Raw genomic sequence first — 12276 nt, 5'->3', positions numbered from 1 at the left:
TATTTTGAGGATTTTTGCATCTATGTTCATCAGGGATATTGGCTTATAATTTTCTTTTCTTTTTTTAGTGTCCATATCTGGTTTTGGTATCATGGTAATGCTGACCTCTTTAGAATGTATTTGGACATGTATCATATGATCTCACTGATCTGAGAAATTCTTAATCTCAGGAAACAAACTGAGGGTTGCTGGAGTGGTGGGGGGTGGGAGGGATGGGGTAGCTCGGTGATAGACACTGGGGAGGGTATGTGCTATGGTGAGTGCTGGGAATTGTGTAAGGCTGATGAATCACAGACCTGTACCTCTGAAATAAATAATACATTATATGTAAAAAAAAAAAAAAAAAAAAAGAGGGCGCCTGGGTGGCTCAGTTGGTTAAGCGACTGCCTTCGGCTCAGGTCATGATCCTGGAGTCCCGGGATCGAGTCCCACATCAGGCTCCCTGCTCAGCAGGGAGTCTGCTTCTCCCTCTGACCCTCCCCTTCTCATGCTCTCTCTCTCTATCTCATTCTCTCTCTCAAATAAATAAATAAAATCTTTAAAAAAGAAGAAGAAGAAGAAGAAGATAGCAGGAAGGGAAAAATGAAGGGGGGGAATCAGAGGGGGAAACGAACCATGAGAGACTATGGACTCTGAGAAACAAACTGGGGGTTCTAGGGGGGCGGGGGATGGGTTAGCCTGGTGATGGGTATTAAAGAGGGCACGTACTGAATGGAGCACTGGGTGTTATATGCAACAATGAATCATGGAACACTACATCAAAAACTAATGATGTAATGTATGGTGATTAACATAACATAATAAAATTTTAAAAATAAATAAAACGCCTAAAAAAAAAAAAAGAATGTATTTGGGAGCTTTCCTTCCTCTTGTATTTTTTTTGAATAGTTTGAGGAGAAAAGGCATGGACTCTTCTTAGTATTTGGTTGAATTCCCCTGTGAATCTGTCTGGTCCTGGACTTTTGTTTGTTGGTCGCTTTTTGATTACTGATTCAATTTTGTTATTACTGGTTGGTCTGTTCAGATTTTCTTCCTGATTCAGGTTTGGAAGATTTTATGTTCCTAGAAATTTATCTGTTTCTTCTTGCTGTCCAGTTTGTTGGCACATACATTCTTTGTAGTAGTCTCTTATAAACCTTGGTATTTCTGTGGCGTCAGTTGTTACTTCTCTTTCATTTCTGATTTTATGTATAGGGGTCCTCTCTCTTTTTTTCTTGATGAATCTGGCTAAAGGTTTATTTTTGTTTATCTTTTCAAAGAATTAGCTCTTGGTTTCATCCATCACTTTCTTATTCTCACTGAAACCTGTCCCTCCTTTGAGGACACTGCTTCTTCTGCAACCTTCCTGCTCCCTCCTATCACTGAAGCTGGCAATGTGCAAGACACCTTCATTTCTTTCTGTTGCTGCTTCCCTCCCTAAAAACATCCAGCTCTGACTCTCAGGTCATTAGACCAACACTCACCACAGTCTTCCTGGGGGCCCGGTCACACTCCTTTGTTCTTTGAAGATGCTAGCCCTGCTCTCTGTCAGTTCGTCCATCACTTCCCTTTGGGTAATTCTTGGTGATTTCAATATTCACATGGATGATGCTTCTAGTACCCTGGTTTCTAAATTCCCTGACCTCCTCTCCTCCAGCAATCTTATCTCCCCCCCCCCCCCCACCTTGGCCACTCACTCCAGTGATCATACCCTTGAGCAAAATTCCTCAGGAGACTAGCTTATACTGACCCCATGCCTCCAGTTTACCTTCTTCCGTTCGCTACTGAACATACTAATAAAGGTTTCATCATACCACACCATTGAAACTGCTCTTGTCCAGCTCCCTAGTGACCTCCAAATTGCCAAATCTTTTCTGAGTCTCAATATTTTATTAAAATAGCACGTTTAACCAGTTAACCAATAATACATTAACTGTCTCTCCCTGGCAACCCCCCACCCCCAGAATATGCAGCACAACACCGAGTGACTTCAAATATCCTTGATCATGAGAACTCACAGAAATATAACCATGTTATGTCATGAGAACTCACAGAAATATAACCATGTTATGTGGTTCAACACTCTGATGGCCTCCCGTTGTTCTTAGGACAGAGACCAAATCCTTAAAAGGATGGTTTGACTCCTGGCTGTCCCTGCAGCCTCGTCTGGTACCGCATATCTTCCCCCTCATTCACCATACTCCACTGGTCTTTGGCATTGAATTGGCTGCTCCCGCTTCTGGAAATGTTCCTCCCCTCCCTCCCTTTCCTTCAGAACAACACTCAGCCCTCCCTGACCTGCCTGGCCAATTCCCCTGCCATGCCTGGTCATGGTATCACATAACCCCTGCTGAATCACCTGACACAAATGGAAAATCACACGTTTAATTTTGTCTTCCTCACTAGATGACAAGTTCCATGAGGGCAGGGACCACATCTGCTTTGGCTCCCCACTGTGGCCAGAGCCCCAGCACGATGCCAGGCCTGTAGATGACTCCAATAAAGACATGTTGAAGAGAAGAAGAAAGAAGGCAAGTGGCAGGGCTCTCATTCATCATTGTACCCGCAGGCCCTGGTTGTGATCTTTGATGCACAGTAGGTGCTCACTCAGTGTTCTGAGTGAATGAATACATGTGTGAATGTTTTCAGATAGCCCTTGGTCAGGAGGAAGTAGTAACATACCCAAGTTATAAACAATTTTAGGATAAGCTAAACTGGGTTGGGTAATAAAAAAAACCCCTACATGTCAAGGCTTAACACATAGGTTTGTTTCTGGATAATAGATCATATTAAAGAATATTGGTAATTGTATTAAGGGTGAGAATGGCACAATCATTACACTGATCACTGGCCTATTTGCTCACAGATACTTTCTCTGACTTTGCCCTTTTCTGATCTGTATCCCTGGGGGCTCACCTCCCATCCTCCCTTGCTGTATTAGCCTGCTCTGGCTGCCACAGCAAACTACCATAGACTGGGTGGCTTACACAACAGAAATTTATTTTCTCACAGTTCTGGAGGCTGGAAGTTCAAGATCAGGGTGCCAGCATAGTTGGGTTCTGAAGAGAGCACTCTTCCTGGTTTGGAGTCTCCCTTTTTGCTGTGTCCTCACATGGCAGGTGTGGGGGTAGTGGAGAGAGATCTTCCCCTCCTTATAAGGCCATCAGTTCTATAGGGCCCCACTCTTATGATCTCATTTGACCTTAATTCCCTCATAACAGCCCCATCTCCAGATACAGTGGCATTGAGGGTTAAGGTTTCAACATATGAATTTGGAGGCACGCAGTTCAGCCCGTTAGCACTTGCCTCCCGGCTTCTGGCCAGATTCTGCCAATGACGACAGGATACTAGGGTTTCTCTCCTGTCTCTCTCACGTTCATGTGGCATCTCTGGCGGCATCTTCTCTGACATCTCAGCTCCCACTGGACAAACTCTGCCTCCCTGGTCCCAGCTTCTACCACACAGCCCCTGTATTACTTTCCTATGATTGCTGTAATGAATTACCACAAACTGGGTGCTTTGCAACGAGTGAAATTTATTCTCTCACAGTTCAGAAGACCAGAAGTCCAAAAGCAAGGTGTCAGCAGGGTTGGGTCCTTCTGCAGGCTCTGAGGGAGAGTCCATTCCACGTCTCTCTCCTAACTTCTGGTGGTTGTTGGTAATCTTTGACATTCCTTGGCCTGTAAATGCATCCCTCCAATCTCTGCTTCCATCTTTATATTGCCTAGTCTCTGTGTGTCTCTTTATCCACATCTCTCTCTTTTCTTATAGAGATACCAGTTATTTACCCACCCACCCCCAATCTAGTATAACCTCATCTTAACTTGATTACATCTGCAAAGTCCCTTTTCCCAAATAAGGTACATTCACAGGTACCGGGGTTTAGGACTTGAACATATCATTCAACCCACTACAGCCCATCATGGTTCTGTGGGTCATTACGCATTTGTGGCCCAAGGGCTCTAGTAACACACCTCATCTCCCCTTTGACCCTCCAGTCCTCAGGTTGGGAGCAGCTTTCTGCTAAGGGCTAATCTCTAAGCTGCTTCACCAACCCCTGCTTGTTATATTATATAAAATATAAAGATATAATATGTATGTGTGTATATATGTATGTATACAAACATGTATGTATATGTGGTATGTATAAATACCAAAGTATTTACAGATATAATGACATGGGATCCTCTTTAAAATAATCCAGCAGGAAAAAAAGGGGTGGTAGGAAGACCCCACTGTAAAATATGAACTTTGGGTGATTATGATGTGTCAGTATAGATTCATTAATTGTAACAAATGTACCACTTGGAAGGGGAGGGGGATGTTGATAGTGGGGGAGGCTGTGCATGTTGTGGGGCAGGGAGTATATGGAAAATCTCTGTACCTTCCTCTTAATTTTGCTGTGAATCAAAAACTGATCTGAAAAAATTAAATTGTTAAAAAAAAAAAAAAAAGAGGGGTGCCTGGTAGCTCAGTCAGTTAAGCGTCCAACTCTTGATTTTGGCTCAGGTCCTGATCTCAGGGTTGTGGGATTGCCCGCATCAGCCTCTGCCCTGGGTATGGAGCCCGCTTAAGATTCTTTCTTTCCCTCTCCCTCTGCCCCTCACCCACCCTCATGCTCTCTCTCTCTCTTTCTCAAAAAAAAAAAAAAAAAGAACAAACAAAACAAGAGGGGGTTCGATGAAAGTGAAAGAAAATTGGCAAAATGCTAATAATGCCAATAATAAAGTTGGGTGATGAGTATGGGGAAGTTCATTTTACTATTCTCTGTACTTTTATGTATGTTTGAGATTTTCCATAACAAAAGATCTCTAAAAATGGTGTGATAAAATTGTGATTTTCATCTCCTGTATGATTTTTATACTTAGTTCTCTGAAAATACCTTGTGTATCACTCCTTTCTAGTTTCACTAAGAAAACTTCAGATGTCTCTAGAACTCTGTTGCAGAAAATCCAGCTGGACGTGGTCTTACTATTCAGTATTTCAACAGAAAAGACAAAGTGCTTGAAGACTAATTTTTTGTGAGAAAACTCTATAACCACATTGAAACAGTAGTCTACAATTTATCTAGCTCCCTAGATTCTCTGTTTAGTATTCAACAAATTTTATTTATTTATTTATTTATTTTTTAAGATTTTATTTATTTATTTGACAGAGAGACACAGCGAAAGAGGGAACACAAGCAGGGGGAGTGGGAGAGGGAGAAGCAGGCTTCCCGCGGAGCAGGGAGCCCGATGCGGGGCTCGATCCCAGTACCCTGGGATCATGACCTGAGCCGAAGGCAGATGCTGAACAACTGAGCCACCCAGGCGCCCCCATTCAACAAATTTTAACCAATAAGATATCCTTGACTTCCTCAAATCATTAAAATATAAAGTGTGCTCAGCTGTTGTTGGAAGGATAAAGACTCTTTTGCTTTTCCTTCCAGTAGAGGGCTTCTACTAAAAGAAAAAAGGAAAATCTTTACTATGGAAAGATTTAAGTCAGAAGTTGAGGAATAATCTGGCTTCTTTGGGTATCCTAATGCTAACCTATTAATCTGCTTCAGAACTTACATTCAATGTACAAAAGATCTTGTTTCTGAGATCACATCATATCAAGTTGTATTATTTCGTAATTCTCTGTCCTCCAATACATGTGCTATTGGGCCATGCAGAGAACTGTGGATTGTAAAAGAGGGTCATGTTCTTTCTAGAAACTTTGCTTTACTATTTTCTTTATCCTAGGATGTATTTTCAATGTTAAAAATCCTTAGAGAAACAAACCAAGCCTACCACATTACTAATTTAACCTAATTTTTATTTATGTTCTATGAGTTTCAAATGTCATATGACATCAGAGCATTTTAAAATTTAAGAACATACATATCAGGGACACCTGGGTGGCTCAGATGGTTAAGCATCTGCCTTTGGCTCAGGTCATGATCCCAGGGTCCTGGGATCAAGCCCCGCGTCAGGCTCCCTGCTCAGTGCAGAGCCTGCTTCTCTCTATCCCTCTGCCATTCCCTCTGCTTGTGCTCTCTGGCTCTGTCTATCTCTCTGTCAAATAAATAAATAAAATCTTAAAAAAAAAATACATATCCGAAATAATGCTTTAAGCCACATGCTGCAAAATGTAAAGGAAGATGTGGGTAAAGAGTTTTTTTTTTTTCTTTTCCCTAGGTTACAAAATTAGTCATAAAAGATAGTAAAATATTTTCATTGTTTTCTCCATCATAAAAGTTTATTTTCCTTTCAAAATGAAGTATCTCCTCTTTTCACATGACAGAGTTTAATCTTCTGTGTTTATGGCAGAATGTCATAAATCATTTCGTTGCAGTAGTTTATTGTCAGACGTTGTGCTGTCACTTAACAAGTCTGTTCTCTCTGTCTTCCAGCTGCACCAGACCCCACAGCTTTCCAAGGTCACATGAAACCCTGGGTTGGCTGCTCTACGCTAGGTGAGCATTGCACACAGAAGCCCACCTTCTTCAGCATGGCTTAGGTCTCTCCTACCTCATCTCTGCATATCAGAAAAGTATAATTTTAGATTCAGTTTTGATGATAGTCATCATTTAAAAGCAAGTACAGTTCACTGTGCCAAGCATTATTTGGCATTTAATTCTCTAAAGAACCTACTCAAGAATCAACACTGATTATTTCCGTTTTCAGATAATGAGACCGAAGCTCAGAAAAGTTAAGTAATTTGCTGAATATCACACAGCTAGGACTCCCTAGAGCCGAGATGCGGCTCTCCCAAGCGGTGCTGGAGTTAGTGCTTGTACCCGTTGGGTCACATTTCCAAGTTTTCTGGTACTTTTCCCCACTGGCACAGGGTATCCTGAATGTGCCCAGCATTTGGCTCTGTTTTTAAAGCTAAAGATACAGTGCTGTTCTTTAATTGGATCTACAGTTACTGTTTCATCAAGTTGGGAACAGCCCTGGACCCTAATTGTTAGTAATCACATAAAGTGTTCCATTTTAAACAGACCTTTTTTTTTTTTTCACATGTGTAAAACTTAAAAATAATGATACTCTGTTTTAAATTGCCAGTAGGCAACATGTAGTCATTGTATAACTTTTAAACTTGGTGTTCAAATATTATCTAAATTGTGTTCTCATCAGTCAGATAATTTTTAGTGAATAAGAGAGTGAGTTTTGTTTTGTTTTTTTACATAGATGGTCTATGGGATTCCTAATTAGAAAACAAACAAACCTAAGAACAATTTCTCTTACTTAATGACAAAACTAGGTAAGGAAGGGTTAATTTTGTGTTGTCTAGTAAGGTAGCCACTGGACACATGTGTCTGCTGAGCATTTGAAATGTAGGTAATTTGAATTGAGATGTGTGGTAAGTGTCAAATACAAACATATTTTGAAAACTCAGGACGTAAAAAAGGATGTAAAATGTCTCATTAGCAACTTTTATATCAATCACATGTTGAAATGATAATATTTTGCATATACTGGGCTCAATAATTACTAAAATTCATTTCACTCGTTTTTTCTTTACCTTTTTTATTGTGGCTACTAGAAGACCTTAAACTACATGTGTGGTCTCGCATATTTCTATTGGACAGTGCTGGGTGAAGTGATGACTAGATGACTAGTCCAAGTGGAATCAAGCAGTTCATAGCATGTATGTTCGTCAGTGAAAAGCATTCTTTTTTTTTTTTCGGTGATAAGGTTAAATATCCATGGGATGACAATTCTACCATTTTCTCAAAGTTCTGCCCTGTTAGATTGCCATTGTATTCATAAGAACCACAGGAAAAGGCATTTCCTCCTAAAGAGTGATTCTCAGACTGATTTTTCACTACTCAGAAATGTGGCCCCAGGATGACATATCAAGAACAAAAAAAAGTACCAACATTTCTTGTGTGAGATTCAAAGCCGATGGTGTGGTTCCTTCTGAGCAGTGGTCACTGGTGTGGCTCACCCATCTCTACCATAGGGGTGATGGTTTACAGCGCAGCAGTGCAAAGCCAAAGGGCACCCACGAGTTCATTACATAATTCTTGGTAGCATGAGGCCAAGCTGCATCTGCTGTGGGGAACGGTGGGCAGGCTCTGACAGGCAGACCGAGGCGGTCATGACGATGTTTTGACAGAGTGTGTGCTAGAAGTTGTTTGTTTGGAAAAAGGCTTACCGGCTTTTTTCCCCCTCCTCCTTTCTCTCTCTCTCTCTTTCTCTTCTTCCCTTTTAAACACTCTGGCATAATACTGAATGACTTTGTTTTTAAGCTGCCTTAGCCTTGCTTTGTGAAGAAAAAGCCTGAGTACTCTTTCCCTGTAGGACACAAGTGTTATTTTTGGAGCAGAGGTTCTTAGCCTGATCTCTGTCTAAACCAATTTCTGTTCTTTGTGAGGTCGTGGTCCGTGGTGACTCTGAGTGATCTCCATGGAGGGAAGCTTCCTGGCTCCGTGAGGGAGTGTTGGCAAAGATGTCGAGGGGCCACGCCTGTAAGTGCCCTGCCCTGGGTCTCAACACAGAAGGCTCCTTCACATTCAGAGTCCACTCAATAGATTGTGCCCTCAGGACAGTTGCAACCACATGTGGTGAAGTGGTGTTCTTTTTCTGCTTATGTCACTTGATGGGATGTTTTGGGCCAAGATGACCCCCCTTTTCTTAGCCCAGCACTTTAGGTCCCAGGCTCCTGGGAACGAGGAAAGCCATAGCTGGACAATCTCTGCAGGCTGTTCAGTGTGCAACTGGCTGTGGGAAAGCCACCGCCCACTCCGAGGGCCACAACGTGAGTCCCCGAGGACCTCTGGGAATACGTCTCAGGACTCAAAGTTCAGAGCATCCCCTTCTGTAACCTGCTCTGAGTCAGGCTGCTAGACAAGGAAGAAAACCTCTCCTGCTTCTCACCATTCCTTTTCCTGACCTGGCATTCCTAGGAGTTTACATAGCTTGAGCCTGGTAGGAGACATGTCAAATTAGAAACAGTTTAGTAAAATAATGCCGTGAGCAACAAATAGTATATCACCTTATGATGACTCCTTCCCTTTGGAAAGTGGTAGCTGCGTATTCAGGGAGCAGCTGTGTATGGAAAAGGCCCCCATGATGAACAAGTAGCCCCCGCAGGTGTGTCAGGCTGCTTTCCTCTCGGTGGACGGGAGCGTGACCTGTGCTGTGCCCTTCCCTGGCCGGCTATACATAGCCAGCAAAGCTTCTTACCAGAGAAACCTCTTTCTGTACCCTCCACCAGGCCCACCCGCAGACTAGAAGCCTCGCTGTAAATCCTCTGCAAGCTACTGCACCTGGCAAGGGAAACCAGCCAACTGGCCCCCAGACCTGACCAGGTCCCCACCACAGCCTTCCAGCCTTCCTTCTCTTTTCCCGGGAGCATACCCTGTGTTCAGCCATGGTCGACATGGGGGCCCTGGACAACCTGATCGCCAACACGGCCTACCTGCAGGCCCGGAAGACCTCGGATGGAGACAGCAGGGAGCTGCAGCGGCGGCGCCAGAGCCTGGCCCTGCCCGGGCCACAGAGGTGCACCCAGCTGCGCCAGTCCCTGCCCCAGGACTTCAACAGCCTGTGCGAGCAGCAGCCCATCGGCCGCCGCCTCTTTCGGGACTTCCTAGCCACGGTGCCCCCATACCAAGAGGCCGTGGCCTTCCTCGAGGAGGTGCAGAGCTGGGAGCTGGCTGAGGAGGGCCCCGTCAAGGGCAGCATGCTGCAGGGGCTGGTGGCCACTTGTGGGGCTGCCTCTGCTCCAGGGCACCCACACCCCTTCCTCAGCCCAGCGCTGGCCACCAAGTGCCAAGCAGCCACCGCCGAGGAAGAGCAGCTGGCCCTGGTAGCACAGGCCAAGGCCGAGGTCATGGCCTTCCTGCAGGACCAGCCCTTCCAGGATTTCCTGGCCAGCCCCTTCTATGACAAGTTTCTGCAGTGGAAAGCCTTTGAGATGCAACCGGTGTCAGAAAAGTACTTCAACGAGTTCCGAGTCCTGGGGAAAGGTGGTTTTGGGGAGGTAAGTGTCTCAGAATGGCCGGACTGGAAGGTGAAGTACACAGCATAAAAGGGGTTTGTTTTGCCTTTAAAAAAAAAAAAAATCTTAAGAGAACTTACTTAGAACTAATTTCAGTGCCGCCTGTGGAGAATTCCTAGCTCACTCTCACATCTTTTTTTCTGGTCACCACGTGAAATAAAATAAGAGTGGCATAGGAAAGACAAACAAAACGTGGAGCTGGCCAAGAATCTTTATCATGGGGTCTACACCAGAAGCACGCTGAAGTGCCCCGGACGCTTTGGAGAACGATAGCAACACACAACAGCGGGAGCTCTCCCTTTCCCTTTAATTGTGGTAATGGATGTAACTTGAGAAAAACTTCAGATATCTGAGAAAACACTTATCTTGAAGTAAAGTCTAGAATCAGTTTTATACCACTGCTGTGATCAGCCCTTTCTTTTTTTAAGTAGAAAAACATTTTCTAGTATACGTGCTGCCGAGGCGAGCACTAGAAAGACATGTTTTGAGGTAAAATTCACATAACGTAAAATTAACCACTAACAACAACAACAAAAAAGTATACAATTCAGTGGCACTTAGTACATTCATACTGATGTTGTGTAGCCATCCCCTCTATGTAGTTCCAAGACATTTTCATCACCCCTGTACCCATTAACAGTTACTCTCCATCCCCCTCCCAACAGCTCCTGGTAACCCCTGGTCGGCTTTCTGTCTCCATGGTTTTGCCGACTCTGATGTTTCGTGTAAATGGAGTCACGCGATAAGAAGACGCGCTTCTTTCACTGAGCGTAGTGTTTTAGAGGTTCATTCACATCATAGGTCTACCAGTACTTCATTCCTTTTCATAGCTGACTAGTCTATTGTATGGGTACACTACATTTCACTTATCCATTCATCTGTTGATGGATACTTGGGTTGTTTCCACCTTTTGGCTGTCGTGAACAGTGCTGCTATGAACGTTCATGTACGTGTATTTGAATACCTGTTTTCATTGTTCTTGTGTCTCTGCCCAGGAATGGAATTGCTGGGTCATGTGGCAATTCTATGTTTAACTTTCAGAGGAACCACCAAAATCTTCCACATTTTAGGTTCCCACCAGCAAGGCATGAGAGTTCCAGTTTTTCCACTTCCTTGCTGGCACTTGCTATTTCCCCTTTATTTTTCATTATGGTCCATCTAGTGGGAGGTACAGTGGTACCTCATGGTAGTCCCAGCTCTTTCCTGAAGAACCCCGATTACTCACGGCTTCTCTTTTTCTTAGAAGCCTGCCGTCTTTTTACCTCCCTTGATTTCTGCCCTTCCACACCCTGAATCAGCCTTGCTCCCTTTCCTCTCCAGTGCTTCCTTCTTCTACCTCATCCACTCCCTTTCTTTCTCCCCTTAAGGTGTGTGCTGTCCAGGTGAAAAACACTGGTAAGATGTATGCCTGTAAGAAACTGGACAAGAAGCGGCTGAAGAAGAAAAATGGCGAGAAAATGGCTCTTTTGGAAAAGGAAATCTTGGAAAAGGTCAACAGCCCTTTCATCGTCTCTCTGGCCTACGCCTTTGAGAGCAAGTCCCATCTCTGCCTGGTCATGAGCCTGATGAATGGGGGAGACCTCAAGTTCCACATCTATAGTGTGGGCATGCGGGGCCTGGCCATGAGCAGGGTGGTCTTCTACTCGGCCCAGATGATCTGTGGAGTGCTGCACCTCCACTCCCTTGGCATCGTCTACCGGGACATGAAGCCTGAGAACGTGCTTCTGGACGACCTCGGCAACTGCAGGCTGTCTGACCTGGGGCTGGCCGTGCAGATCCAGGACGGCAAGCCTGTCACACAGAGGGTGAGTGGCTCTCCTCGGTCCTAAGGGTGGGGCACAGAGTAGGAGAGGAGTGGAGAGGGCTGATCTATTCCCCGGGCAAACGGAGCCTTGGGCATAATTCTTCTAATTTCCTTCTTCCTAAAGCCATTATGCTGTCATCTTGCCTTGAGTGGAGTGATGTAAGAGGATTAGCTTAACTGGCTATTTGGGGACTACTTTGCTCTCTTCTTCTGGCAGGCACAGGGAGCCTTCTTTGTGAGTTGGAGATGGTCTGTGCTTTCATGGTGAGATGGAATGAGCTAAATCCATAGTGGGCATCTAGTATGTTCCACCAATAACCACCTCCCCAGTGCCATGATCCTGAGTCAATAGAGACTTGGTTTCCTCCTCTGAAAAATTTTAGGGGTTGGGTCCTGGCAGGTAAACTTCAATAGGATAAGAAAAAGAAGAAACCCCTAATACTTAGCACATTAAAGTAAGTATCTCCTTTCCCACTGAGTGCAGATTGGCGGGGCGGGGGGGGGGGGGGGGGGGGGGG

At 44.4% G+C, this 12276-nt stretch overlaps 1 protein-coding gene across 2 annotated transcripts in view; it reads left to right on the top strand.

The window, feature by feature from the left end:
• Nucleotides 1–6345: 6345 nt before the first annotated feature.
• GRK7 (G protein-coupled receptor kinase 7) overlaps nucleotides 6346–12276 on the top strand; it is a 31956-nt gene continuing 26025 nt past the window's right edge. The window contains exons 1-4 of one of the 2 annotated variants that reach the window (XM_032408560.1): nucleotides 6354–6418; nucleotides 8326–8419; nucleotides 9169–9936; nucleotides 11322–11759. In XM_032408560.1, the coding sequence (XP_032264451.1) occupies nucleotides 9325–9936; nucleotides 11322–11759 (1050 nt within the window). In that variant the 5' untranslated portion in view covers nucleotides 6354–6418; nucleotides 8326–8419; nucleotides 9169–9324. Of the gene's footprint in view, nucleotides 6419–8325; nucleotides 8420–9168; nucleotides 9937–11321; nucleotides 11760–12276 lie in introns of both variants that reach the window. The other variant, XM_032408561.1, reaches the window with a different exon arrangement.

This window comes from Phoca vitulina, unplaced genomic scaffold (assembly GCF_004348235.1).
Source record: "Phoca vitulina isolate PV1807 unplaced genomic scaffold, GSC_HSeal_1.0 scaffold10, whole genome shotgun sequence".
In the NCBI taxonomy this organism is placed as follows: Eukaryota; Metazoa; Chordata; class Mammalia; order Carnivora; family Phocidae; genus Phoca; species Phoca vitulina.
Note: the sequence above shows the minus strand (reverse complement) of the source record. Positions and strands in the feature narration are given on the sequence as shown.